This window comes from Vidua chalybeata, chromosome 6 (assembly GCF_026979565.1).
Source record: "Vidua chalybeata isolate OUT-0048 chromosome 6, bVidCha1 merged haplotype, whole genome shotgun sequence".
Lineage (NCBI taxonomy): Eukaryota > Metazoa > Chordata > Aves > Passeriformes > Viduidae > Vidua > Vidua chalybeata.
The window spans coordinates 2,247,519-2,274,993 of NC_071535.1; the positions used below are offsets into that span (position 1 = coordinate 2,247,519).

General features: G+C 59.0%; 3 protein-coding genes across 11 annotated transcripts in view; 1 reads left to right on the forward strand and 2 right to left on the reverse strand.

Annotated features, from left to right (window-relative positions):
• The first annotated feature begins 1,975 nt into the window (after positions 1–1,975).
• On the forward strand, positions 1,976–7,549 carry ABHD12B (abhydrolase domain containing 12B). Of its 2 annotated transcripts, XM_053945674.1 has the most exons (14): positions 1,976–2,090; positions 3,583–3,744; positions 3,899–4,026; positions 4,432–4,534; positions 4,616–4,735; positions 5,027–5,057; positions 5,215–5,260; positions 5,351–5,480; positions 5,700–5,740; positions 5,969–6,048; positions 6,162–6,244; positions 6,734–6,812; positions 6,941–7,065; positions 7,406–7,549. In XM_053945674.1, the coding sequence occupies exons 1-14, from the start codon at positions 2,002–2,004 to the stop codon at positions 7,425–7,427; spliced, it is 1,239 nt and encodes a 412-aa protein (XP_053801649.1). In that variant the 5' UTR covers positions 1,976–2,001; the 3' UTR covers positions 7,428–7,549. The 2 variants fall into 2 exon arrangements, with proteins under 2 accessions (XP_053801649.1, XP_053801650.1); XM_053945675.1 differs by lacking the exon at positions 3,583–3,744.
• Positions 7,361–21,145, reverse strand: PYGL (glycogen phosphorylase L). Its single transcript, XM_053945673.1, has 21 exons — positions 21,049–21,145; positions 19,881–20,133; positions 18,298–18,399; positions 16,893–16,971; positions 16,564–16,667; positions 15,868–15,999; positions 15,120–15,231; positions 14,963–15,045; positions 13,882–14,025; positions 13,665–13,757; positions 13,300–13,446; positions 12,558–12,721; positions 12,348–12,462; positions 11,588–11,689; positions 11,361–11,508; positions 11,208–11,266; positions 10,409–10,550; positions 10,068–10,275; positions 9,856–9,990; positions 8,687–8,753; positions 7,361–8,216 (listed from the first exon to the last, which is right to left on the reverse strand). Exons 2-21 carry the CDS (start codon positions 20,121–20,123, stop codon positions 8,028–8,030), a joined length of 2,568 nt encoding a protein of 855 aa, XP_053801648.1. The 5' UTR covers positions 20,124–20,133; positions 21,049–21,145; the 3' UTR covers positions 7,361–8,027.
• A 2,022-nt stretch (positions 21,146–23,167) lies between these two features.
• The window catches only part of TRIM9 (tripartite motif containing 9), a 62,015-nt gene continuing 57,707 nt past the window's right edge, over positions 23,168–27,475 (reverse strand). For all 8 annotated transcript variants that reach the window (XM_053945570.1, XM_053945564.1, XM_053945569.1 and 5 more), the window contains 2 exons: positions 27,017–27,179; positions 23,168–24,774 (listed from right to left, as the gene is read on the reverse strand). In XM_053945570.1, the coding sequence (XP_053801545.1) occupies positions 24,712–24,774; positions 27,017–27,179 (226 nt within the window). In that variant the 3' untranslated portion in view covers positions 23,168–24,711. The remainder of the gene's footprint in view (positions 24,775–27,016; positions 27,180–27,475) is intronic.

The window sequence follows — 27,475 nt, forward strand, 5'->3', positions numbered from 1 at the left end:
AGAAATTGGGGGTGGAAGGAAAAGCTCTGGCTTGTGAAATCAGCTGGGAATGGGGAAAAATTGGAGATGGAAGGAAAAACTCTGGCTTGTGAAACCAACTGGGAATGGGAAAAAATGGGGGTGGAAGGAAAAGCTCTGGCTTGTGAAACCAGCTGGGAATGAGGGAAAATTGGAGATGGAAGGAAAAACTCTGGCTTTTGAAACCAGCTGGGAATGAGGAGAAATTGGGAGTGGAAGGAAAAGTTCTGGCTTGTGATACCAGCTGGGAATGGGGGAAAATTGGAGATGGAAGGAAAAGCTCTGGCTTGTGAAACCAGCTGGGAATGGGGAAAATTTGGGGGTGAGAGGAAAAGTTCTTGCTCATGAAACCAGCTGGGTCTGTTGGCCATTTCCCCCCTTCTCCTGCCCCTGGGGCATGGGAAGAGCAGCTCGGGGCTGCCTTGTGCCACCTGATTGCAGCAGCTGCTGCCGGGGAACACGCAGCCGCCTGCCCACAGCCCCGGTTTGACTGGACCTGTTTGTCTTTTTGGATTTGCATTTTGCTGCTGAGGTAATGTTAGATTAGATATTGGGAAAGAATTGTTCCCTGTGAGGGTGGGGAGGCCCTGGCACAGGATGCCCTGGGTCCCTGGAAGCGCCCCAGGCCAGGCTGGACAGGGCTTGGAGCAAGCTGGGATAATGGAAGGTGTCTCTGCACATGGCAGGGGGTGGAATGGGATGGACTTCAAGGCCCCTTTAACCCGAACCATTCTGGGATTCCACGATTCCAACGCAGGAAAAGCAGCACAGGTCTTTGGAGGGCAGATGAATAAAAGCAGCTTCAAATGCCAGCCTGGGTGGCTGCTCCTCTGGGAAAAGGTTCATCCCCAGCCCTCCCACAGTTGATTTATGGGGTCCCTGCTGTGGGCCCCACTGACAGGTGAGGTGATGAAGGGCTGGCCCAGCTGTGGCTGCCTTCCAGCAGCTCATCCTCCTGCACCTGGCTGGCTTTCACAGGGAATTCTGCTGAAGCAGGGATATTTCTCTCCCGGTGGGAAGTTTTGTCCTGAAAAGGCCCAGCTGACTCACCCTCAGAGAGCTGCAGGTGGGAGGCTCAGCAGCAGCAGGTTTCCACCCTTCCTGCTGAATCCGAGGGATGCCAGCTTTAGTGTTAAACCATTTTTAAAATAGTTTTCACTTTTTAACCTGGAAGCTTTCCCTTTGTGCTCCTTGCCCGTGGAAAGGCTGTTTTCCCTGGTGTGGCACCTTACTGCTGCCCCCATGGACTCTTTTGGGGGACAGAGGACTGCACATTTTCCAGGGTCCCCTCTAAACCCACCCAGCCCTGGGTCACAGGGGGCTGCAGATTTTCTGGGGTCCCCCTTAAACCTGCCTGTCCCGGGGGGACAGAGAGCTACAGATCTCCTGGGGTCCCTGGGGGACAGGGCACTGCCACCCTGATGGCGTCCCTCTAGACGCGGCCAGCCCTGGGGGACAAGGGGATGCCACCCTGGCAGAGACCCCTGGGACCCCGCCAGTCCTGGGGGACAAGGGGATGCCACCCTGGCAGAGACCCCTGGGACCCCGCCAGCCCTGGGGGACAAGGGGATGCCACCCTGGTAGAGACCCCTGGGACCCCGCCGGCCCTGGGGGACAAGGGGATGCCACCCTGGTAGAGACCCCTGGGACCCCGCCGGCCCTGGGGGACAAGGGGATGCCACCCTGGCAGAGACCCCTGGGACCCCGCCGGCCCTGGGGGACAAGGGGATGCCACCCTGGCAGAGACCCCTGGGACCCCGCCGGCCCTGGGGGACAGGGCTGCAGCCCGGCCGGGTCCCCCCAGTCCCCTGGCGCGGGCGGTGACACCGCGGGTGGCCCTGTCCCTGTCCCCGTCCCCGAGGCGCGGATGGGCGTGTCAGGGGCGTGGCAGATGGGCGTGGCCTGATGACAGGGACGTGTCCCCGTGACGTGGGCGTGTCCCCGTCCTGGGCGTGGCCTGTCGGCGCTGTCGTGCGCGCAGCGATGCGGCGGCGCGGCGGGGACGGCGACAGCGGCGACAGCGGCGACATTGGCCGGGCGGAGGGCAGGCTCGGCGTGGCCCGGCACGGGCGGTGAGTACCCGCCGCCGTGCTCCCTGTCCCCTGTCCCCTGTCGCGTCTCACGAGTGTCCCCCGTGCTGTGGCTCCGTCCCCGTCCCGCGGCCGTGCTGCCCTGCTGGGGCTGTCACCTCGTGTCACCTGTGTCCCCACGCCGTGGCCTGGTCGCCCTGCCGGGCCGTGACCCCGTGTCCGTCCCCGCTGCCGTGGCCGTGTCACCCTGTCACTGGCGCGGGCCCATCCCGTGGCCATGTCCCCGGCTCAGCTTGCCATAACTGACTCCACACTGTCCCCATGTCACCCTGCCAGCACCGTGACCCCCTGCAGTGGCCGTGTGGCTATGTCACCCTGCCGTGGCCACGATCCTGTCCTGTGGCCGTGTCCCGATGCCGTGCCGTGGCTTGTCACCCTGCCGTCCCATTTGGCCACCGTGCCAGCTGCGGGTGGCCCCAGGTGGGGCTGTCCCCGCGGTCCCCGTGCCGGTGCTCACCTGCAGCAGGCGTTGTGCAAGGGCCACCGGACAATTCCCTGCCAGCCTCTGCTGGGCATTCCCGGCTGTTCCATCGCTGCCCGTGTGCCCAGCCCCATGTCCTGGGGGATAACTGGGATTTGAGGAGCTGCCCGTGCCTCCAGCACAGCTCCTGCCATCCTACACCGCCCTGGGACTGTCCCCGTTCCCTGGGGAGCGGTGCCATCGTGCCCTGGCACCCCTTGGGCAGTCCTTCCCGAGGGTCCTGCAGCATTCCCAGGGCAGGGAATGGACCGGCTGCTTCCTGGTCTGGCAGGGACTGAGCTGTGCCTGGCTCCCACCACAAACCTCTGCCCTAAATCCCCCATGCCCAGACTGATTTTCCCCACCCCCATCAACCCAGAGGGAAAGCTGCAGCTGGGGCTGGTTATGGGGTCACTTATGGGGTTTTAGAGTCGCTAATGGTGTCCTGGGGTCACTTGTGGGGTCACTTAGAGGTTTTGGTGTTCTGGGATCACTTGTGGGGCAGCGAGGGCTGGTTTGGGTCCTCTTATTGGTCCTTATGGGTCTTCTTATGGGTCCTTACGACCTCCTTATGGGTCACTTGTGGGTCACTTATGGGGTTTGGGGGGCACTTGTGGGGCAGTGAGGGCTGGTTTGGAGCCCCTTATGGGTCACTTGTGGGTCACTTATGGGGTTTTAGGATCACTTATGAGTCACTTATCTGTTGCTAATGGGGCCGGGGGTCACCTGTGGGTCTGGGGTCACTTGTGGGTCACTGATGGGGTTTTGGGGTCACTTGTGGGGCAGCGAGGGCTGGTGTGAGCAGAGCCATGGGGCAGCCCTGGAATGACAGGGCACTGCTGGAGCACTGGTGGCGCTGGGGGACATCACCCCCAGGCTCCTTTCCCTCCTTCCTCCTTGTCCCTGGAGTACTGCAGAAGCTCCTAGCGCCAGGCTTGGGGCACATCCGTGGCTGTGCCGTGCCAGCCGGGGCTGGGAGAGTTGTCACAGAGTATCGGTTGCTCCTTATTGCAGGTGTGACTCGCAGCGCCCAGCCCTGGCACGTTCCCTGCCCTTCCTGCCTCCCGGCGCCCCGTGCGAGGGCGTGGGGACCACATCAGAGCCTGTGTCACCCTTTGTCACGGTGGGGCTGCTCAGACGCCTCGGCTCCATCCCCAAGAGTGGCACAACACCGATGTGGGCATCCACTTCCCACTCCCAGAGGGGTTGGGATCACTAAAAAGCTGCGTCCAACCCTCATGGCTGGGATTGGGAATGGGGAGCCTGCTGTGCTGCACCCCAAATCCCTTGGGATGGGAGGGGGGGGTGCTGACTGGTGCCTCCCTCGCAGGCCCCGGCGCTCGTGGCTGCCATGGCTGAGCACCCTCCTGCTGGCCCCGCTCCTCTCCTGCGCCGCCGTGCCCTTCCTCATCCGCCTCTTCCCCAGCCTGCTCACCAAATTCGTCTACCTGAACTTCCGTGAGTATCCCGGGGCTGTCCCAGCCAGGAGAACCCCCACAGGCATTCAGGTGGCTGCTGCTGCAGACCCCCCAAAACATGGGTGGCACCAGGACAGCGTTTATCCCACTCCTGCTGTGCCCTGGGCTTGCAGAGGAGGCACCGAGGGATCTTTCCCCGTGTTTTGCAAGCTCAAAGAAGGTGGTGCTGCCGACCCTGTTTACAGCCTGCAGCCACAACACGCCCGGGCACGCTCAGCATCAGCGGGGCTGGAAATTCGGGTGGGAGGAGATGGCAGAGGGCTCAGCTCCTCTGCCTCAGCGTGGCCCTTGATAATTTAAAACAAATAGCACGCTGATTTAGAAAGAATTGTGTAAAAGCGCCTGGGTAGGAGGACTGTGGTGATGGCTGTGATTTCTCCATCAGTGGCCTTCCCTTTCTTCGTGGATTTTCGGCGGCCGGAGCTGCTGGTGAGCAACACCATCAACCTGTACCTCACCACCGAGCCGGGCGTCACAGTTGGCATCTGGTGAGCGGGATGGCCCCAGCACCCCACGGGGGACAGCAGTGTCCTGGTGGAGCCCCCGGGGTAACCCCGCTGTCCCCCCAGGCACACGGTGCCAAGCAGCAAAGGGGCCGAGGCGCAGGGCAAGGACCAGCGCTGGTACGAGGAGGCTCTTGCTGATGCTCACCCCGTGATCATCTACCTGCACGGCAATGGGGGCACCAGGTGAGTTCCTGAGCTGCTGCTGCAGGGCCAGGAGCAGGGCAGGAGGGCTGTTCCGAGGTGAGAAGCAGCAAACTCGAAGCAGCCATGCTGCGGGGTTGCTGCGGGGGTCTCTGACCCCAGCAGTCAAGGAGAATCCCTGTAAAATAAAAGGGAAAGTCAAAATCCACCCAGCCCACGGCATCCAGCTCTCCCCTCCTGGGATGAGGTCACCCTGGTTCCTCACCTGCGCTGGTGCTGGAGGGGAGGGTCCCTTGGGGTCTCCCCAAGCTCTAATCCCATTTTCCCCATCAGGGCTGCGAGTCACCGCATCCAGTTCTTGAAGGTAAGTGGTGGCCTGTGGGGACACCGGGACCTGCTGGGAGTGAGGCTCCTGCTGGCCCTGGGGACCCCACAGAGACCCTGTGCAGAGCGAACGGGCCATGCCCAGGGGTCCTGGGGTGCATCCCCTGCCAGGACATAACTCAGTGCTGCTCTGACAGACGATGGGGGCTGCTGACTTCCACATCCTGGCTCTCGACTACAGAGGTGAAGTTGTCCCCTTGCCTCTTGCTGGGTGATGCCCCTCTTGGGGCCTGTCCCCACCAGGGTCGTGACACCGAGCTGTGTCCCCCACAGGCTATGGGGACTCCACTGGACGCCCCTCAGAGAGTGGCTTCACCACAGACGTCCTGGCACTCTACGACTGGGTGAAAGCGCGGAGTGGCAACAGCAGCATCCTCTTCTGGGGACATTCCCTGGGGACAGGGTAGGTGCAGGGGGCGGGATGGGGGCACAGCAGAGCCCACCCTGTGCCCTGTGACGCTGCTGCCAGACTGGTGCCACCTGGGCATGGCCAAGGGCTGGGAGCAGCTCCTTGGTGGAGGCCCCTGCAAAGCCAAACGCGGCCAATAAGGGGAACCTGAGGGAGCTGAGCGTCCCCCCCACCCCGTGCTGCTCCCCCTCACTGTCACCTCTCCTGTCACAGGATTGCCACCAACGCAGCGAGGAAGCTGCAGGAGGAGCGAGGTAAGGGCCAGCATGGCTGGGTTGTCCCCACGCAGTGTCACCCTGAGGCTCTGCACTGCCCTGGCCTGATTTTGGGGCCGCAGAGGAGATGAGGAGCCCTCCCTATCCTCCCTCCTGGGATGGGGACATCTTGGCCCCACTGCTGCCTGGGAGGGGAGTGTGGCAGCAGCCTGGCAGGGGGGACAGCCCCTCAAAGCCATGCCCACTCCCACCTCGCTCTGCCCTCAGGGGTCCAGGTTGATGCTGTTGTCCTGGAGTCTCCCTACACCAACATCCGAGATGCGGCCGCCAACATCCCCATCACCAAGGTGAGCTCTGCCTCTGGGGTCCCCCAGCAGTGTCAGCCCCAGCTTCCTGGGCGTCCCCCCTCACAGCTGAGTCCAAGCCATGGTTTAGCACCCCCAAACTCTCTCCCTGCCAGATCTACCGGCAGCTCCCGGGTTTTGAGTACCTCATCCTGGACTCCATGGCTCGGGCAGGAATGTTCTTCTGCAGTGATGAGAAGTGAGTTCCTGGTGGGAAGGGGCACAGCAGACCCCAGGGGCTGTGGGAATGATGCCAGGACCACCTGGCTGAGGAGAGGTGTCAATCACCCCATTGAAATTCCTGCCCTCCTGTGTTTACCCAGCTTACTCATCCTTCAAAAGTGACTTTTTATTTGCATAATGTCAGGTACCAGTTTGATTACTGAGCAAAGTCCACAAGCCACCATCCTTTTTTTTGGCACTCCTCTTCCTTGTAGCACACAGAGCCTGCCCAAAATCCGTTTGATTTATGGGTGCTTTTGAAACCTGGTGACCCTATAATTGGGGCTTAAGGTGATTAGGGTGCTTGGTGCTGCCATGCCAGGGCAGGCATCACCCAGGTGGGCATGAGGATGGCTCTGAGGGGCGGTGCTGGGGGGGTCAGGATGCTGTGGGAATTTTCACAGGGACTGGGGAGGCTCCTGTTGGCTCTGGGGAGCGTCCTCAGGGCCGTGCTTGCTGCCTGCAGCGTGAAGGTGCTGGACTGCCCCCTCCTCATCCTGCACGCAGAAGATGATGGAGTCCTGCCTCCAAAGCTGGGACACAAGGTGGGCACCTGCCACGGGCTTTGAGCCTGGCTTGGGAGGCTGAAGTGGCCGGAGAGGGGATGGCCACGCACCAGGAGGGGTTTGGGGTCCCCTGCTCGTGCAGTAACTGCGCTCCTGCCCCGTGGCAGCTCTACGAGACGGCACTCGAAGCCTACAAGGACAAATCCAAGGTGAAGTTCATTACCTTTCCCCCAGAGCTGGGCTTGGGCCACGACTACATCTCCTTCAACCCGGAGCTGCCTGCCCTGGTGAAGTAAGTGCTGCTCCACAGAAATGGTGGGGGGCACAGGATGAGCCTTGGCCTCGCCTTCTGCTGGTGCCTCCTCTCCTGCTGCCTGCCCCCTGCTCCTTCCCCTCCCCACGGTGTTTGCTGGCATCACTTTGCAAACTTCAGTCACTCCCCACTGCCCTGAGCCTGTCCTCAGCCTGGGTGGCTCGGGGAGGTGGCTCTGGGGACACCAGCTCTTCTTTGCCCTGGGTGCAGAGATGCTCCAAGCCCAGCTCAGCCCCGCATGCAGGGATCACAAATCAGGCTCTGACACAGCACGGGAGGGTCAGTGACACAGTGTAAGATTTATTACATCTTGTTGCAGAGACTTCTTAAACATGAAGTGATGCCAGTTGCTGCCTGCACTGATCCCATGCTCCCTCAAATCCACTCCAGGACCTCCCCCCCGCCCCGTGGCACTGAACTTACTGCTGTAAGTAATAAAAACTACAGAGAAACTTTTAAGTCACCCTCTGCCTCCAGGATGCTGCAGGTTACTCGAGGGATGGAGATGCTGATGTGGTCTGGGCCACCAGAGCCACGACTGGGAGCATCCCACGGGACACTGGTGGGGGTACATGGGCCTGGCACCCCCCTGTCCTGCTTCAGCAGCGCCTCTGAGGGCCCAGACAGCTGCGTCCAGCTGCATCCAGCTGTGCTGCCCAGCCCACCCCTTGGCCAGCCCCCTTCCTGCATCAAGCATTGCTGGAAGCAAGCCCAACCCTCCAGCAAACAGCCCCCTCCGGACTCCGGTGGCACTTTTTTTTTTTTTTTTATTTTTATCACCTAATGCAAGCAACAGGGCGACGTGGTTTCGCTTTCCACACGACAGTTGCGTTATAAAAACCCCTCCCCTCCTGCCCACCCCTAGGGAAAGCCAGCAGCAGCAGCAGCAGCACAGAGACTCAGAGAGCAGAGAATTTTACAGCGCCCGCGTGCCCCGGCCCCTACGCCGCGGTGCCGTTGGGGGTCTTGTCCTGCCCCGCGTCCCGGGGCTCGTTGGGCGGGGGGATCTTCAGGTCCGAGGGCTCCACGTGCCAGATGTCCCGGGCGTACTCCTTGATGGTGCGGTCGCTGGAGAACTTGCCGGCCGCCGCGATGTTCCTGATCACCATCTTGGTCCAGGCCTTGGAGTTCTGCAAGGAGTTCACAAGAGTCACCGGGCTGGAAGAGACCTTCGAGATCATCGAGTCCAAGCTCAACTCAACCCTGGCACCCAGTGCCACGTCCAGGCTTTGTTAAACACACCCAGGGATGGTGACTGCACCACCTCCCCGGGCAGAACATTCCAGAGCTTTAGCACTCTTTCCATGAAAAACTTTTTTCTGGATATCCAACCTATATTTCCCTTGGAGCAGCTTGAGGCTGTGTGCTCTGCTTCTGTCAGTTCCTGGAGAAAGAGCCCAACCCCAGCTGAGCACAGGGTTACCCCCGAGCCTCCTTTTCTCCAGGCTAAAGGAGAGGGGTGGGGTTGGTCCCAAGGCTGGTTCTCAGCCAGGGATGCCCTGGGATGAGAACCAGCCTGGTCTCTGAGCACGTCCCTTCTCCAGGATGGGATGCTGTGTCCCGGCACAGCTCCCTGCCCTGTCCCTGGGCTGGCACTCACCAGGTACAGCTCGCTGACCTTCTCCTGGCACTTGACGTAAGCCTCGTAGTCTGCAAAGACTTTAAACCTGTAGCAGTGAAGAAAGGAGGGGTCAAGAGCAGGAGAAATAGGAATTCAGGCTGCCTGATCCAAGGCATTATTTTAAGGGTCCCCTGTTCCCTTAAATCCAGGGGTTAAACCTAAAATTCCTTTACTCCGTTTTTGATGCAAAGGAGAAATCCCCACCAGATACTCTCAAGAGGTAAAAAAAATCACACAAAAGTTTAGTTGCAAAAACAGAGCAAATTAAGGAAACTTTGGCAAAAAATACAACACTGAATTCAATGTAAAACCACTTATCTTAGCAATACTTAGCATTAATTTAGTATTAAGCATTTACTTAGAATTTATTTAGCATTTGCTTAGCCTATTTAACTGGGAAACTTTTAAAACCTTAAGATGTTCTGTTACCCATAAAGCTCCGTGAAAGGATTAAGAGAAGGAGAAAGAGAGAGAGAGAGAAAGATGGAAAAGGTCCAGAAAAAACACACAGAGCACGGGTGAGGTAAAAACTCCAAGGGAGACGTCAGGGCAAGAGCGGCATAAAGCCCTCAGCCCCTTTTATACCCGTAGCCCTTCATGGGCCCGCCCCTAGGGCGGGACTTATGGTCACTCGACCAATCAGAGGCTGATTAGGGCCGCTCTGGTGTGATTGATTGGCAGCTCGACCAATCAGAGGCTCGGTTAGCACAGCCCGCCTCACCAAGCTGCGGTGATTGACAGCTCTGTCAGGCTGAGGGGCAGAGACCTGGGCACTGCCTCAGCAGAGAGCTGGGCCGGACCCCAGCCCCAAACACACAAAGGTGTCCCAAGAACCCCCAAAAGGGCTCGAGACATCCTCCAACTCAAAGCCTCTGGCCAAATTACCTCTCCCCAAGCCTTGTTGGTAAAGAACCCTGGATGCCCGGGGAGGGAAATGCAGGGAAAGCATTTCTCCAATCCCAATGCCCATGGCTGACCAGTGCTCTGGCCAGGAAAGCCCTTGAGATGCCTCAAATCATCTGCAAGGGCTGTGCACCCAAAGGCATTAATGTGACAATGGCCATCCATGGAGAGTCCATGCCTGAGGAGCATCCTCCGTGTGCAACGTGGTCCCAGCCCAGGGGATGGACGGTAGCCCAGGACCTCACCTGTCGTGGTGGAAGAGCATGTTGACCACGTCGTTGAAGAGGTTGGGGTCTTTTGGGGAGAAGAAGCCACTTTTAATCTGGTCGACAGCCTGTTTCAGCTCGGGGAGCCGGTCGTAGTAGAGCTGGGCGTTGTACCTGGAGGGAAGGAGGCCATAAAATGGTGCTGCCCCAGGTACCTGAGGTGGCAGCCCTGTGGCATCCCCAGCCCTCACCCTTTCCTGTCCAGCTCTGTGACGTCCTCCACCCTCATGCCAAAGATGAACAGGTTTTCCTCTCCAGCCTCCTCGGCCATCTCCACGTTGGCTCCATCCATGGTGCCGATGGTCAGAGCCCCGTTCAGCATGAACTTCATGTTGCCCGTCCCCGAGGCCTCGGTGCCCGCTGTGGAGATCTGCTCCGACAGGTCGGTCGCAGGGATCACTGCCAACAAAACACACGGACACGAGGGGCTCGTGGTGACCAGCTTTGGGTTTGTTTCCTGCTGAAGGACCACGGTGGGAAAGACACGAGATGGAGGGACACCCCTCCCCACAGCGTGTCCCACCCAGGGTACCTTTCTCTGCCAGGGACACCCTGTAGTTCTCCAGGAAGATGACCTTCAGCTTGCTGCCCACCATGGGGTCGTTGTTCACCACCTGAGCCACGGCGTTAATGAGCTTGATGATCATTTTAGCCATGTGGTATCCTGGGGCAGCCTGGGAGAAAAGGCACAGGTGAGCCAGGAGGGCTGGAGCCAGGGGCAGGTGAGGCACACCCTGCTCCCGGTGTCCAGGGAACAACCTGTTCATCCCTGTTCCCATTACCTAATCCAACCTGTGTTACACCACAACATTTCTGGGGGCTTCCACGAGCACAGACAGCAGATGGTTGTCCAAACCCCACCCAAACTCGCTTGAGTTGAAGCATCAGTGCTACTCCAGTGTTTCTTGGACAACTTCGTGGACTTAGCACCATGGAATCATGGAATTGTTTAAGTCGGAAAAGCCCTCGAATCCAACCATTCCCCCTGCACTGTCAAGGTCACCACTGGCCCATGTCCCCAAATTCCACATCCACACATCTTTTAAGTTCCTCCAGGGATGAGGACTCCAGCAGTGCCCTGGGCAGCTGTTCCAATGCCTGATCACCCTTTTGATGATGAAATTTTTCTTAATATCCCATCTAAACCTCCCTTGGCGCCGTTTCCTCTGTCCTGTCCGTCGTTCCCTGAGAGAAGAGCCCGACCCCTTCCAGCTGCACCCTCCTGTCAGGGAGCTGCAGAGACGTGGCCCCATGAGACATCTGCCCCCACATCCCCCAGGACACTTCCAAGGACTTCCTCCAAGATCTCTGAAACTCCTGACCCAACTTACCTTGCCTCCAATGATCACTGTCCTGGGCACAAAGAGCTTTGCAGGATCCCTCCTGATTCCTGGAGAAAGCAGCAGTGTTACTGTGGGACCCGGGGCACAGGGATGCTGCTGCAGCCCTGGGGCACCCTGTCCCCTCGGGGTGTGGTGGCTTACGGTTGTACATGGTGATGATGTGCAGGCAGTTCATCAGCTGCCGCTTGTACTCGTGGATCCTCTTCACGTGCACGTCGAACATGGAGGAAGGGTTGATCTTCACCTTGTACTCCTTCTCCAGGTACAGCGCGAACTTCACCTTGTTCTCCTGGGCCAGGGCAGGGACCACGTCAGCCCTCAGGCCACAGCAGCCCCTGCTCTCTGCTCCCCCTGCCCACGCCCCTCACCTGCTTCACTTTGGCCACCTCCCGGATGAAGAGGTCGTCGTCCACAAACCTGTGCAGCTTGGTCAGCTGGCTCAGGTCCCGCACGTAGTCCTCCCCGATTTTCTGCAACAGGAGCAAGGGCACATGCTCACGGCGGGATAGTTTGGTTTGGAAGAGATCTTGAGCATCATGCAGTTCCAGCCCTTGCCATGGGCAGGAAAGCCTTCCACTGTCCCAGGTTGTTCCAAGCCCTGTCCAACCTGGTCTTGGGCACTTCCAGGGATCCAGGGGCAGCCACAGCTGCTCTGGGCACCCTGTGCCAGGGTCTCAGCACCCTCACAGGGAAGAATTTCTTTCCAATATCCCATCTAACCCTATCCTCTGTCAGTTTACATCCATTCCTCCTTCTCCTGTCACTCCATCCCTCTTCCCAAGTCCCTCTCCAGCTCTCCTGGAGTCCCTCTAGACACTTGAAGGGGCTCTAAGGTCTCCCTGAAGCCTTTTCCAGGCTGAATACTCCCAGCTAGGCAGAGTCAGGAGCATCTCCATGGCCTCTGGACTTGCTCCAGCAGCTCCACATCCTTCTGCTGTTGGAGACCCCAGGGATAAAGGCAGCTCTGCAGGTGAGGTCTCACCCGAGCGGAGCAGAGGGGCAGAATCCCCTCCCTCGACCCTCAACTCCTCAACCATCCAGAGGATGTGAATGGCTGAGGTTCTCAGGGCACCCTGGGCTCAGCAGGGAAGGGTCAGCGGCCGCAGCGCGCTCCCCCCGTGCCGGTACCTCCGCGATGATGTCCGCCAGCCCCGGGTTGCAGAGCAGCAGCCAGCGCCGCGGGGTGATCCCGTTGGTCTTGTTCTGGAACTTCTCCGGCTCCAGCGCCGCAAAGTCCTCGAATCTGCGAGGGCGGCACAGCTCCAGCCTCGCCCACCTGGCACCACCACCCCTTCCCAGGCGAGGGTGACCCATCAGCACCTCCCTCCCCTCACTCACACTTGAGTCTTGACGATCTCGGAGTGGATCTTGGCCACGCCGTTGACGGCGTGGGAGCCCACGATGCAGAGATGGGCCATGTTGATCCTCTTGGTGTCCCCCTCCTCGATCAGGGACATCCTCCGGAGCCGGTCCACGTCGTTAGGGAACAGGGACGCGATGTGCTGCCGGTGGAGCCAGCGAGGTGGTGAGAAGTGGTGGCGCTGAGGGATGTCCACCCCATGGCTTTCAAGGAGGGGCATGTCCCCAGTGCATTTGACACCAGCCAGAGCGGTGGCTTTTACTCTGTTGTGGTGGTGCAAACTCCCTCCAAAGGGTGCCCTTTCTCAGCATGGATGTCTCCGGATAGAAGGATCCCCCCCAGCTGCCACACAGAGGGGTTTGGGGACACACACTTGGCCAGTGAGGCCATTTTGGCAAAAGCCTTGTGCTGCCAGACCAGGAGGTCAAACCACCATCTCCTCTGCCCTCCCAAAATCATCTTTCCCAGGATGAATTTAGCACTTAGGAAGTAAAGAAATGCCAGCTCTCAAGTCCCTGAAGCGACGGGTGAAGCCTCTCAACAGTCACTAACTGCAGGATGGCAATGTGCTGGTGGGAAAGGGCTCTCCTGCACATCAGCTTCCCAAAACAGCAGCTGGAATCCCCCAGCCACACACCCAACATCATCAGTTTCTGCAAGCCCCTCATGCTGACAGTACATCCCCGTCTCCCTCTCCGGAGCAGGATCCCAGGCACTCACATCCAGGTGTCTCTGGTTGATCTCGTAGATGATCTGCAGGTGCCTGGGGAGCAGCTTCTCCACCAGGTCCACGGGCCAGCGCTCCAGGGCCTCGGGAAGCACCGTGTGGTTGGTGTAGGCGAAGGTCCTTTTGGTGATGTCCCAGGCCTGGCAGGGAAGAGCCAGTGCTCAGTCACGCCTCAAGTGCCAGAACCCACCCTTGGTCCTCCCACCACGCCCAGCAGCACAGCCCAGCCAGCTCCTCCCAGTCCACACCAGTTAAACCCAGCCTGACTGCTCCACATCATTCCCAGCAGCCACAAAAGTGGCTCCTCCACCACGGGCAGGTGGGTGCAAGTGCAGGAGACCAGGTGGGGTGTCCCTACCTTATCCCACGGCAGCTTCTCGATGTCCACGAAAATCCTCATCAGCTCAGGGATGGCCATGGCAGGGTGTGTGTCATTCAGCTGGATGGCAACCTGGGAGAGCAGGGTGGCATGTGGGGACACTGGGAACGCCACGGAGGTCCCACAAACATCTTCATCCTCTGGGAGGTGGTGAAACGAGCTCCAAGGCAGAGGTGAGAGCAGCCCTGGCTCGTACCTGGTCCGGGAAGGAATCAAACACGGTCCGGACGCTGTCCGTGCTCCCGAATTTGGACGCTTTGAAGCGGCGGATGATGTCCTGGAGGGTGGCAGCCACCACAAAGTACTCCTGCTTCAGCCTCAGCTCCTTTCCTTCAAAAAACTGTGGGCAGAGGAGCAGGGAACTGCAGGATTCCCACAGGATTCACTGCACTTCCCAGGGGAAGGTTTTCCCAGGGTGTGACCCCTCTGTGCTTCCCCCAGCATCAGTTGTAATCCCAAGCTCTTCTTGCTTCCCAGATGCCAGCACGAGGGTTTGGGATGTGCTGGCACAAACAGGTTAAATCCCATCTGAGCATTGTCAAAACCTGTTCTCCGTGGTTTGAACTTTTTGGCTGCAAGGAAAAGTGCCAGGACCAGGAAGGGAAGCTGTAGGAGCCATTTCCAAGACAAGGATTTAACCACCATTCATGCAGCAAAAAACATCAACCTGCTGGTCTGCAAAGGAAAAGCTGCAGGAGACAACCTCACCACTGCAGTGCCCCCAGCTCTCCTCACCAGCAGGGAAGGCTGGAGGAGGATTAAGTGGGAAAAACACCATCAAGACCTGCCTCAAACAGGATGCAGAGCAAGGAGAGCTTTCTTCTTTTCTTTTCTTTTCTTTTTTTTTTTTTTTTTCCCCCTGCTCCATAGCTTGGTTTGTGGCTAGGGAAGGGTTGTGTGTCCCACCACACCAGCTTGGCAAGAACTCCCAGAGCAAGAGGGCTTTGAGGCATAATCTCTGGTGCCAGGGTTGCAAAGGGCCACCAGGGTAACACCAGCAGCGTTCAGCAGTTTGCTTTCATGTTACATTCTGGAACATTCTCAAGGAACATTTCTGCAGCAGGGCCTGCTCATCCCCACTCACTCCAGGCAAAGCTCGGGGGAAACACACTCATCCTGGTGAGAGGCAGCAACCCTCATCCAAGCACTGCAGGCAGCTTGAAACACAACTAAGAACATCTCTGCAGCATCCTGGAGTGAGGGGCTGCTCCCTTTCCCCCTCCACCTAGACACTCTTTACCCATCCCTAAAACACACCCTAAAACACCACGACTCACGTTGTCGTTGGGGTAGAGCACCCGGGAGATGTTCTCCGCCAGGTTCCTGTCCAGCACGGCCTGGATGTAGTCCCCGACGTTGACTGGGGAGGAGCAGAGGGGTGAGGTGGGCGTGGGACCCCCTCAGCTCTCCCCACCCCGCCCAGCTCCCACTCACAGTCGCGCAGGTTGAAGTCGTTGGGCGCGCGGGCCGACCACAGGCGCATGGTGTTGACGGTGTTGTTCATGTACCCGGGCACGGGCGTGTCGTAGGGCAGCGCCAGCACCACCTGTGACATCCCCAGGGCAGCTGGAATCGGGCTGGGATCCCCCCGTGCTCCCCCTGGAGCCCTCCCATCCCACAGAGCCTCCTGCTCAGGGCTGAGCTCAGGGTGGTGTCCCTGCATGGGTGGGGATGTCCTCGGTACCCCTGCATGGGGACACCCCTCTGGCTCTGCCTGCTGGCTGGTGTCTGCCAGAAGCGCTCAGGGCATGGAGAGGGGCTTGTCAAGGTCAGGGGCAGCTTAATTTAGGTTTAGTTTGTTCCTGCTGGAGCTGCTTTTGGTATTTTGTAGAATCCCAGAATGGTTTGGGTTGGAAGGGACCTTAAAGTCCATCTTGTTCCAACCCCCTGCCATGGGCAGGGACGCTTCCAACTAGACCAGATTCCTCCAAGCTCCATCCAGCCTGGCCTTGGACACTTCCAGGGATGGAGAGCTCAGCTGCAGATGTGGAACAGCCAAATCTGTCCTCATCCCCGTGCCCATCTCCTCCCCAGTTTGCCCCACCACCGCCTTTTCCATCCCAGCCCAACCTTCCCGGCAGAGATTCTGCAGGACTCATCCCTGGGGTGCAGCCAGCCAGAGGAAGCCACCCCAAATGACAGGACAAGCCATGCAAGGGACATTCCTGTCCCCAACCCTTACCTGGGTGTCGATCCACTTGGCACCAGCGGCAGAGTGCTCCACCCGGCCGTAGAAGTGCACGGGCAGCATGTACTCGGGACGGGCCTTCTCCCAGGGATTGCCGTGCCGGAGCCAGTCATCGGCTTCTTCCACCTGCCAGAGGGAGCCAGAGCAGTGACAGGGTCACCCAGCCCTGGGGACCTCCCCACCTGCAGCGTGCCTGGGCCAGGATGGCTGGGAAAGGCTCTGCTCATGGCAAAGGGGAGGATGCTCTGAGTGTGTCCGCCCTAAACCTGGATTTTGGCACTGCAGGGTCAGCCTGGAGGCACCACCCTGGACTCTGGGGTGTCTGTGCCTTCCATGGGGATGGGGACAAACCCAAGGTGCACTGCTAATGTTGCATTTCCAAACCAGCCTCTGCCACAAGAGGAACACAACTGTTCCATCCTCACCCGCTCCAGGCAGCCATGGAGCAGCTCTTGGGGTGGCCCTGAGCAAGGCCACCCTTGGCCTTGGGACAAGGGATGGAGCTGTGAGCTTGCACTGGTTGAAGAAGTTAGATTTGCTCACAAAAATATCTGTTCAATTTCAAATATCACAGCAGCAGCCTCCGAGCTGAGGGGAAGTGTCTGTACCCCCCAGCCTAAGGGGGAGGAGGTGAACGTGGGGTTCCAGCTGTGCCAGAGGACAGTGAGGAGCACACATCTCCATCCATACCTGCCACCCATCCCGGATCTTCTGGTTGAAGATGCCGTACTCGTAGCGGATGCCGTAGCCGTAGGCTGCCAGCCCCAGCGTGGCCATGGAGTCCAGGAAGCAGGCTGCCCAGGAGAGAGGAGAGCACTGAGCTGGGCCCTCCTTGGAGCCCTGGGAGATGGATCCTTCTCCCTGGGACAGCCCCAAGGGACAGGAGCTGAGGCCAGCAGCCACCCAGCACCTTGCTCTGTGCTGGAAAATCTGGAGCAGTCACTCCCCAGGATTAGGAACTTCCCATAGTGGATGTAAAGCCCTCGGGGATGTGCCCACCACCTGGGGGGGTCACTCACCTGCCAGCCTGCCCAGGCCCCCGTTGCCCAGCCCAGCATCCTCCTCGATTTCCTCCAGCTCTTCCATGTCCAGCCCGAGCTACAGATGAGAAGGAGAAGGGGCTGGAGACTGTCAGGGTGCCCAGCCCCACAGAGGGGAGGCATTGTTGGCACACAGTCCCTTGCAGGTGGGCTCCAGGAGGGCTGGAAAGGCACCCAATTCCACAAGACCCATCTCTGCAGGTGGGACACTGTGATTTGAACCCAAAACAGCTGCCCTCCCCCTCAGCTGTGCCTCTGTGCCATGGCAGGGGCCATCTCCTATGTTTAAAGTCTCTCTACCAGGCTTTACAAAGACCACTCACACCCTTGACCTCGCCATGGGCAAGATGTGGGGATGGGGGGCACCAAACTATAACCAGGGTGCTGCCCTTGGGGCTCCAGACACTTCCAAGGGCTCTGAGAGCTCATTCCCAGCCTGCTCCCTCTCTCCATGGCTGCAGTCCTGCAGGGGCAGGCACCAGGTTCCTGTTCCCTACCTGTTCCAGAACCCCCTACCCCTTGAGGCAAGCACCCAGGTGGAATATTCCTGCACCCCCAGCACTATTCCCTGGGGGAAGGCACCTGGGTGCCTTCCTGCTCCCCCAGCACCCCAATCCCTTGGGGACAGGATCCAAGTGCTGTGTTCCTCCTCCCTCAGCACCTCCATCCTCTGGAACAAGCACCCAGGTGCCCTTCCTCCCAACTGCAGGCATCATCACCCTTTAGGGTGAGAAACATCTACACACCTTTTCCATGGAAATTTAAATTTTCCAGCTGAGGATGCTGTAGGAGGAAGTGGTTTTGCCTATGCAAAACTCCTTGGGAAGCTCAAGGAGTGGAGTGGAGACCTTTGGTTCACTGCCCTGCCCTGATGTCCCCTGGTTGCAGCAAGTGGGGATAAAAAATTTACACCTCCCTAAAAATAGTTCCTCTCCTCTGTAGTGTTTGCACAAAAGCTGTTCCTGCTCTTGTGCAACCACCCTGGCCACATCTGATGACGTTGAACACAAGAGGTGACAGGGTGAGGACAAAAGGAGCCACCCAAACCCCTTTGATAACCCCAGTGCCACCTGGTGCCAGCACCCAGCTGGGCTTAATTCAAGGTTTTATTCCTCCCTGCCACTGATCATGGACATGAACAGCCTCATCCACAGAACCACCAGTGTCCTTCCAGGATCCTGCTGCATTCCCCAGAACACAGCAGCCAGGCTGGGCAGCTCCTGGCCTTTCAAGGACAGGCTCTGGAGCAGCCTTTATTCCCTAAGCCATCCCTTGTGGCTCAGGGAGCAGTCTGCAGCCAGTGTAGCAAAACACTGACATTCCCAGGAGCTGGAAGACGTGGATCCCTCCCAGTGCAGGTCCTCACCCCTCGGGGGATGCTCACCTGGTAGACGGCCTCGTCACAGGCGTTCTGCAGCCCCAGGTTAATCATCGTGTTCTGCAGCGTCCGCCCCATGTAGAATTCCAGGGAGAGGTAATAAATCCTCTGGAAGAGAAAAGCACCCCGTGGTCATCCTTCCCAGGGCTGGAGGAGGCTCCCCTGGAGCTATTGTGTGATACCTCAAAAACAAACAGGGAAAAAACCCAGCTTCAACAGAGCAGGGTGGTTCGCACCAGGAATTTCAGGCTTGTGGCTCTTGGGTGGCCCTGCAGCCCCTGCCCTGCTCTCCTGCTCTTTCCCAAACCGGGAAGAGGCTGTTTCCTTTGGAGAAGCCCCGTTGCCCTGTCCCAGGGCGGGGACAGCTCCAGGCTGGTCAGCGGTGGCAGCACGAAGTTAAACTTTTAAAGAGGAGCCGTTTCCTAATGTCACTCCGGGCTGCAAAGCCACCGGAAAACCGAGCGAGCTGCCGGGGCCCGGCGGTGGCCGTGGGGACATGGGGCTTTCTCTGCTGTCCCCTGGCAGCAGGGGACACAGGGGACACTGCCGCTGACACCGCGGGCGCAGGATGCGGCAGCTCCGGCCTTGTGTAAGCCGAGCCCCGGCGTCAGCACCGGCAGGTTTTAAGGAAGGATTTAAGCTGGGAGAAGTCGCTGACTCGACAGGTTTCCCCAGGACCTGCGCGGGGTCGGGCCGGGAATGGAGGTGGGATAGAATCCTGGAGTCCTAAAATAGTTTGGGTTGGGCTGGGAGGGACCACAAAGATCGCCTCGCTCCAACGCTCCTGTCACGGGCAGGATGTGCTGGGCAGGATCCACTGGGATTTACGGGTTTGACTCCGGCAGAACTGGGAGCAGCGACTCCAGGCAGGCAGCACCCGGCTCGCCTCGGCTGCACGGGACAGTCCCAACCCCAAACCCTGCAAGAGGCTCCTTTTTCTCACCCCTACACAACAACACGGGGGAGCGCTGAGCCATCGCGGCTGGCACGGTCCCAGCGAGGTGTTGGCAGGGAGAAAATTGATGCCGACAGGGACATCCAGGTGTCAGGAGGGGGATTAAGGCTTAATCCTCCCGCGGCAGAGCCCGGAGCAAGCCAGCGGGACGAGCAGCAGCACAGCAGCTCCTGCACAAACCGGATCTCTCACGCTTGGCATCACTTGTGTTAAAACAAGACCTGTTTGCGGCTGGCTTCGGGTGCCTTTAAGCCTTTCCAATAATTCCCCCGGGAAGGCTTTGGAGTTGGTTTTGGTAGACGGCACCCACGCCGGCGCCGCGGGACAACAAACGGCGTTCCCATGCCCTGCACCCCGCTGCCGGCCAAGCCGGGCTCTGTTTGTTTTGCAGAGCAAAGGACAGTGGCCTCGCTTGGTAAAGTCCAGTCCCTCCTCTCGGAAAAGTTACCGGAACAGCCCTAAATCCACGAAAAACCGAGCCTCGCCAATCCCTCTATTCCAGCGCGGAGGGAGGGCTCACATCCACGGGGTTCCCATGGCTCCCACTCCAGCCACAACCCAGGACCCACCGTGGGGTGCTCCCAGCACCCCGCCCTGCACGGAGGGGCTCCCCCCCATATCCCACCGCTCCCACCTTGGGATCCTTCTCGTAGTAGTACTGCTGCGTGCGGATCCAGCGCCCCACCAGGTGGTCCCGCACGGTGTGGGCCAGGGCGAAGTAGTAATCGCGTGGGGTGGCCACATTGCGGTCCTTGACCAGGGTGAAGTGCAGGTGCCGGTTGAAGCCCCGCTTCAGCTCGGCCACGTTCTCCGCGCCCACGATCCCGCGGATGCTGATCTGCTTCCGCCGCTCCTGGTCCGACAGCGGCCGCGACATCGCGGCGGGGCTGCGGGGACACGGGGAGGGGGGGACACGGACACACGGGCTGGCCTCCGGCGCCGCGTTCCGCCTCCGCCCCGCGCTGGCACCGCCCCGGGAGGGGACGGGATGGGGACGGGGATGGGGACGGGCCCCGCAAAGGGCCGCCCACGCGTGGGGCGGGAGCGGCGGCCGCCACCGGGGGGGGGGGCAAAGGGAGGACCCCGAGGATGGACAGAGCGGGGTGCAAAGCGGGGAATCCCGGGGATGGACGGAGAGAAGTGCAAAGGGAGGACTCCAGGAACGTGGCCGGGGGGTGTCCCGGGGACCGCCCCTTGGCTGGGTCTCAGAGGGGTGTGCAAAGAGGGGACCCCGAGGGTGACAGAGGGGGTGCCAAGGGAGGGGGACCCCGGGTATGGACAGAGGGGTGTGCAAAAGACAGGAAGAACTCGCAAGGGCACAGAGGGGTCTGCAAAGGGGGGGATGCTGGGGGTCTTAGAGGGATGCGCAAAAAGGGGACCGTGGGGGGATGTGCAAAGGGGGTGCCCCGGGCAGGTGCAGAGGAGGGGGCGCGGGGCCGGGGCAGAGCCGGAGCCCCCCGGGCTCACCCGCAGCGGGCGGGGCGGTCCGGGCGCTTCCCCACGGAGCGACCGCCCCTCGCAGGGACCGCCCCACGCGTGGCCCCGCCCGCGGGGCTGCCTCCCTTGGAGCACGTACGATGAAGGTGCTTCCCGCCGGGCCCGGAGGGAAGACCCGGAAAGGGTCGTGATGTGTCCACCCCGTGTCACGGTCCATCCTCGTGGCACGGCTTCCCCCGCGCGTCACGGTCCCAGCGCTGTGTTACGGTCCTCTCCCGGTGTCACGGCCCCTTCCTGCCCCGACTGTCCCCCGCCCTCCCTCGCAGCGTTTCCCGGTCCCCTCCCTTTCCCCCCTGTCTCCTCACTGTTCTCTGCCTGCCCGCAATCCCTCTGGAAATGGCGTGGGGTCGCTTTCCCCCGGCTCCGGGCTCTTCCCAGCTGCCTCCCGCACCGTGGCTGCCCGCAGGACCCTGCCCTGCCTCCGGTTCCTCCCAAGGGTAAAAATATCCGATATGAGCTTCCAACGCAACACTTTCTCCTCCCCCTCCTCCCCCTTCTCCTCCAGCCATGGCCTCGCAGGCTTTCCAGGCTGTTTTCCCTGTCCTGGCCTCATCCCCAGCAGGGTGGGCAGCAAGGCAAAGAAATGAGATTGTGCTGCTCTGCCCTGCTCAGGTGAGACCCCACCTGCAGTGCTGCATCGAGCCCTGGAGTCCAACATCAGAAGGATGTGGAGCTGCTGGAGTGAGTCCACAGGAGGCCACGGAGATGCTCTGAGGGCTGGAGCCCCTCTGCTCTGAAGCCCAGGCTGGGAGTGTTCACCCGGCAGAGAGAAAGATCCAGGGAGAGCTCAGAGCCCCTTGCAGGGTATAAAGGGGCTCCAGGAGAGCTGGAGAGGGACTTTGGATGAAGATCTGGAGTGACAAGATGGGGAAATGGCTTCACAGTGCCAGAGGGCAGGATTAGATTAGATTAGATTAGATTAGATCCATGCACTGGCTTCTACCCAGAGAGTAACAGAATCACAGAATCATGGAATGGTTTGGGTTGGAAAGGAGCTTAAACATCATCCAGTTTCACCCCCTGCCAGGGGCAGGGACAACTTCCACTAGTCCAGGCTGCTCCAAGCCCTGTCCAGCATGGCACTGGGCACTTCCAGGAATGGGGCAATCTGTGCCAAGGCCTCACCACCCTCACAAGGAAGAATTTCTTCCCAATACCTCATCTAAATCTCTCCTCTGTCAGGATAAAACCATTCCCCCTTGTCCCACTGCCACAGATGCTCTGGCCCTGGGCTGTTCCCTGTGCTGTACATGACTTACAGGCTGGTTTTACATGCTGCAGGGAAGATGCAGTTTCCTGTATCTCCGGTGTTCTGGGCACATTCCCACTCTGGAAGGAACAAGCATCCTTCTGAGATGCACTTCATCCATTAGCATTTTCTTCTTTAGCCCTGGACTCGAGCCTGTGATGAGCTCAGAGGCTGCACATTGAAAACCTCTCCTGAGTCACTCTGGGAAAACAGAGCAGGCACTGATATCCCAGCAGCGAGTTCTTCTCACGGCCCTGGGAGAACTCTCCCTGCTGTTCCCTTGGAAATGGCTCCCCCTGACACTGACCTGCTATAGATATATATTATAATACTGGCTTTTTGCAAACACTAAAATGGATTTTATATGTGTGGTGTTAAAGTAACTTTGTTATATAGTTTTTATTTCTGTTGTTAATTAGGCTTAGTGAAATAGCTGATATCAGTGTGCTTGTGTTAAAATGCCTGCTTGGAGGGGATAACATCCAATGAACACGGGATGAGGACACCCGTACAGATCTGCCAACCATCAGCACTCACCCTCTGAAGGCAGTGTGGACCAAGGCCCAAACTAGAAATGATAAAGAGGAGCCAAACCCCAGCCAAGAAACACGCATGCTCTAAAAAGGCAGACCCAAGGAGGGGTAATGTACCATAGTTCCTGGAATATGTAAACTAGTTTATGGATATGCATAAGGGTCTATGAATACGCAACAGGCTAATGTAAGGGAAAAGGCATTTAAGGGGTGTCCCCGAAGGTGAAGGTGTGCTCTTGGCTAAGTGCCACGATGCACCCAGCTGTGATAACCTTTGCTCTGTGGTCCTTGTCTCCTGTTGTCCTTTATTAAACTTTTTACATTTTCACAGGAGAGTGAACGTATTTTTCACAGATCCCTTAGAATTTTGCCTCTATTTCATCTCCCTGGGGAGATGGTGCTCTGTACCCAGCCTTGGTCATTCCTCCCTCCTTCCAGGGATGGGGCAGCCACAGCTTCTCTGGACAACCAGTGCCAGGGCCTCCCCACCCTCACAGCCAAGAATTCCTTCTTCCAGCAGCTCCCATGGCCCCCTCCCTCCCGTTGGCCGAGTTGTGTCCGTTCTCCGCTGCTGTCAGCAGCAGAGGGATGTGCCCCAGGGGGGACGAGGTGGGAAGCGAAGCGCACAGATGCTCTGGAAGCTCTGCCCTTCTCTGGTAAAAGTCCTTTATTAGAACGGCAAACATGACACTTCTCGTCAGTACAGCGGCTGTGTGCAGCTACCATCGCGCAACGGGGGGACGACGTCTTACAATCACTGGGACTCTAAGAAGCACCATGAACACCCTAAAGAACGGGGGATGACGGCTGAGAGAGGAGCCCCGGGTGAGCCGGCCACGGGGGCTCCTCAGGAATCCACCAAGGAGCTGCCCGGCGTTGTCCCGCAACACGGCTCTCCGGCAGCTGGGGGGAACTCCTCGGCGGGAGTCAACGAGATAGCACCCATCCAATAAATTAGGAAAACTTAATGCCAGAGCAACAAGGGAATGAACGGGACTGTCCTAGAGGAGGGCACGCTGGGAGGGAATGGGCTATTTACACTTGTGTTTCTGCTGGGCCGGCGCTCCCGTCGCATCCCGGGCGGAGCTGCGGCGCTCCGGCCGGGCTGGGAACGATCCCGCCGCCCGTCCCGGCTCCGCGGGGACCGCAAAGCGAAGCGAGGGGACACGCGCATGCAGGCTCGGCGACGGGGCCGGCACCGTTCCTCTCCTGCCTCTGGATTACCAGAAAGTCAAGCAGGGGATGGCGGCCGACGGGAACTGCTGCCGGCAGCAGGCGCGTGTTCCTGAGTGCGTGGCAGGGCTGTGGCCAGCTCTCCTTCCTCCCCATCCCATCCCCACCCCTGGGCTCTCTGTCAGACCCTCACTGCAGAATGAATTCTCCGGTGATTGGAAGGACACTATCAGTTGAATTTAAGGCTAGGCTTCATATGGCAACTATAAAAAAATAAACACTAATCTCCAAAGAGCCGGGCGAGGGCTCTCCGGTCTATGGCTGTGGCACACGTGCTGGCACCGAGGTGTGGGGGTCCCCTGGAGAGCCCCCCATGGGCATTCAGCACCCGACCAAGGACCTGCCAGCACCCAGAGCACCTGGGGACAGGATGGCCACACCCTGCCCCACAGAGGTGCCCCAGGGGGACACAAGACAGAGTGGGGTGTTTTGGTAAGGACATGGAGACTGACTGGTAATCCAGGACCCACCTCTACACATGACCGAGGGTGCTCTGCAAGAAAGGCCACAGGGGAAAGAAATAATCCTGCAAAGTAACCAGGCTGGCGTGGGCGGAAGCGTTCCCGTGGTGGGGTCCCTCGGGCTGGCCCCACGGGAGGGGAAAGTGAGACGGAACTGCCCCCCCGCCCCCCAAAACCCCAACTCAAATCAGGAAAACCAAACCTAAAAGCGGACGCAGGAGAACAGCTCAGGCTACCTAGGTACTTCATCAGCCAAGGAGAGCTAAAGAGCGAAGCGCACACACACAGGACAGCGCGGAGGCCGGGGAGCGGAGGCGGCCGAAAGCCAGGATCTTCCTTCCTGATTTGCTTCCCCATCTCCGGCCAGAGGCCGAGCAGGGGCCCGGCAGCTGGGCAGGGACCCGGCAGCTGGGCAGGCCGGCCTTGTCCTGCAGCGGGGAACGGGCTGGCTCCTCTCATCCCGAGAAGAGGCAGCCGGCTCCGGGAGCATCCTCAGGGCATGGCCGAGCGCGAAGCGTAGAACTCGGGCACGGGCAGCCCGGTGTGCAGCGTCACCTGCAAGGAGAGACACGGGTCTCAGCTGCGTCCCAGTGTGCCTGCTGGGACAGCTCGTGGCATGGCAGCTGGCACACTGTCCCCAGAGAGGGCAGGAGCAGCCCTGGGGACAGGCAGGATGTGACCGGAGAGGTACATGTCCCCAGAAGTGTGGCAGTGGCTCCATCTGGCTTGCTCCTCACTTTTCTGTGCTGCTGGAGTGAGCTGGGACTGCTGGTACCAAGCCCCAAATATTCCCAGCCGGCTGTGTACAAATCCCACAGCTGGCTGCCAGAGAGGTGGGACATGGCAGGAGCTGGGTCTTTGTGCAGGTGAGATGGACAAGAGGGGATGGGGGGACCTGAAGGACAGTGAAGACATAAGAGGAGATCTTGGAGAAGCCCCTGAGCTGAGTGGGGATGGGGACAGAGAGGGGACAGGGACAGTGGAGGGGATGTGGCTGATCGCTGGTGGGAGGAAGGAGCTTTGTGGTGGGGAAGCTGAGCAGCATCAGGATGTTGGGGCAGGGCCATGCTCACACAGGCACTGGTGAAATTCAGTCCCCTCCACAAATGCTTTCATCTGTGAGGAAAGCACAATTCCTCCTTTTATTGCAGCAGCAGCATTTCCCCCTTCAAATACAGATTTGAAGAAAACTGTCTAAAATACAGTGATTTCCCTCCTAATTAGAGTTGTTTTCAATTAGGCATATACCTCTAAAGAAGCATAATAAATGGCTTGGCTTAATTAGCAGCCTTTTATCAGCATCCCACGGGATTTCTGTGTTGTCAGGGGATTTAGGCTCTGCCTTGCCCAGGGAGCTCACAAAGCCAAGGGGCTCCAGAGATGCCCTTGTCCCTTATGGCTGTGTAGAGGACTGAGGTAGGAGTTAAACCCAGCACACAGCAGGACGTTTTTACCACACCAAATTAATACAGCACCTCTAAACCTGGCATAGACAACATGGGCATCGTTAGTGTTCTCCAATTAAACATTTCCCAGCCCTTCTCCAAGCCAGACAGACTCTCCTGCCAGTGAGACCCCTGGGATGGGAAAATTAGGCAAGGATGCTCCCAAAATTTGGGCTGGTCCCAACACACCTTTGTCCCAGTGCTGTTAGAAAATTGTCACTGCCTTGGTGACAATGCAGCAAGCCCTGGATCCTGACGGACACAGCACAGCATGTCCTAATCCATGCATCCCTAATTTACAGAGGCCACTTGGTGCCTCTGCCCTTGCACAGAGGTGATCATCAAATCCTAAAATGGTTTGGGTTGGAAGTGACCTCAAAGCCCATCTCATTTTTCCCCCCTGCCATGGGCAGGGACACCTCCCACTATCCCAGGTGGCTCCAAGCCCTGTCCAACCTGGCCTTGGACATTCCAGGGATCCAGGGGCAGCCACAGCTGCTCTGGGCACCCTGTGCCAGCCCCTCCCCACCCTCACAGCCAAGAATTTCTTCCCAATATCCCATCTCTTCCTGCCCTCTGGCAGTGGGAAGCCATTCCCTGTGTCCTGTCACTCCAGGCTCTGTTCCAAGTCCCTCTCCAGGTTTGACACCCACTGAAGACGACCCTGCCAAAATGCTCGACACCCTGGGATGATCCACTACGTGCAACGTGTCCTTGGGTGTGCCTGGGCACTCGTGCAGGGTTGGAGGTGCAGGCAGTGGCAGGGGGGATGTGCCAAAGCCAGGGTGTGGAGCATTCCCTGGGACAGAGGATAGCAGGGATGTGGTCAGTGAGAAGAGAAATGAAAGATGGAAATACCGGATTGGTGTCACCGCTTGGGGGTGCTCAGGAGAGCTGAGAGCTTGGGAGAGAGGGAGAGAAGAGGGGTTTGAAATGTCCCAGAGGAAAACAGGCTTTGAAAGGTGCCCTTCTCCCTGGTGATGCTCCCATCCAGGACCTGGGAGAGCTGTAGGAGCTGGTGAGGCTCTTGGGAGGGAGCATCACAAATGCAGTTACCAAACCCCATCCCAAGGAAGGCTGGAGAACCCTGGTGCTTCAGCAGCCCTGAGGGAGGAACCTGGAGCAGGGAGCGAGGCTACAGGGCAGCCTGTCCTGATTCTGGAGACTCACAGGTGGTTTAGGGTGCAAGTTTAGCTCCTTCCAAGCCACCCTTGCTGCACAAGAACCCTCCTGCTTCTGAGCAGCAACTACTGCAGTGACAGCAGCATGAGGGGGACTGTGACAGCAAGGTCACCCCTTCCCACTGCTGGCAAAGTCACACCCTGCTCCAGAGAGCCCGACCAAGCCCGTACCTGCACGTTCCTGTTGAGGCTGACGGCGGGGAAGAAGAGGCCCTCCAGGTTCTCAAAGGCCACAGGCCCTTGCTGGTCCTCGTTGATGGAGAACGTCAGAGTCCTCCTGGTCAAATCCAGCAGCACTCCCACCGTGGCGCCTTTCGTGATCCCGCCCTCGGTTCTGTGGGAGAAAGCTCAATGGCCCCTGCGCTCCTGGCTCAGGCCATGGAGCTCAAGGACTGATGATGGTGAACACCACAGCTCACCCAGGAGCCAGGCCATGACCTGCTCCCATCCCAGCCATGCTCATCATTCCCTGGGATCTTCCTCCTCTACCCTCCCATGGAGCTGCTCTCCTCCTGCCATGATGTCCCCAAGGGAAAAGCCACCCTGAGAGCAGCTACAGCCACAAAACCATGGGGGAAAGCACGAGGAACTGTGGAGCAAAGCCACCCCAAACCTGCTGATCCATCAAGG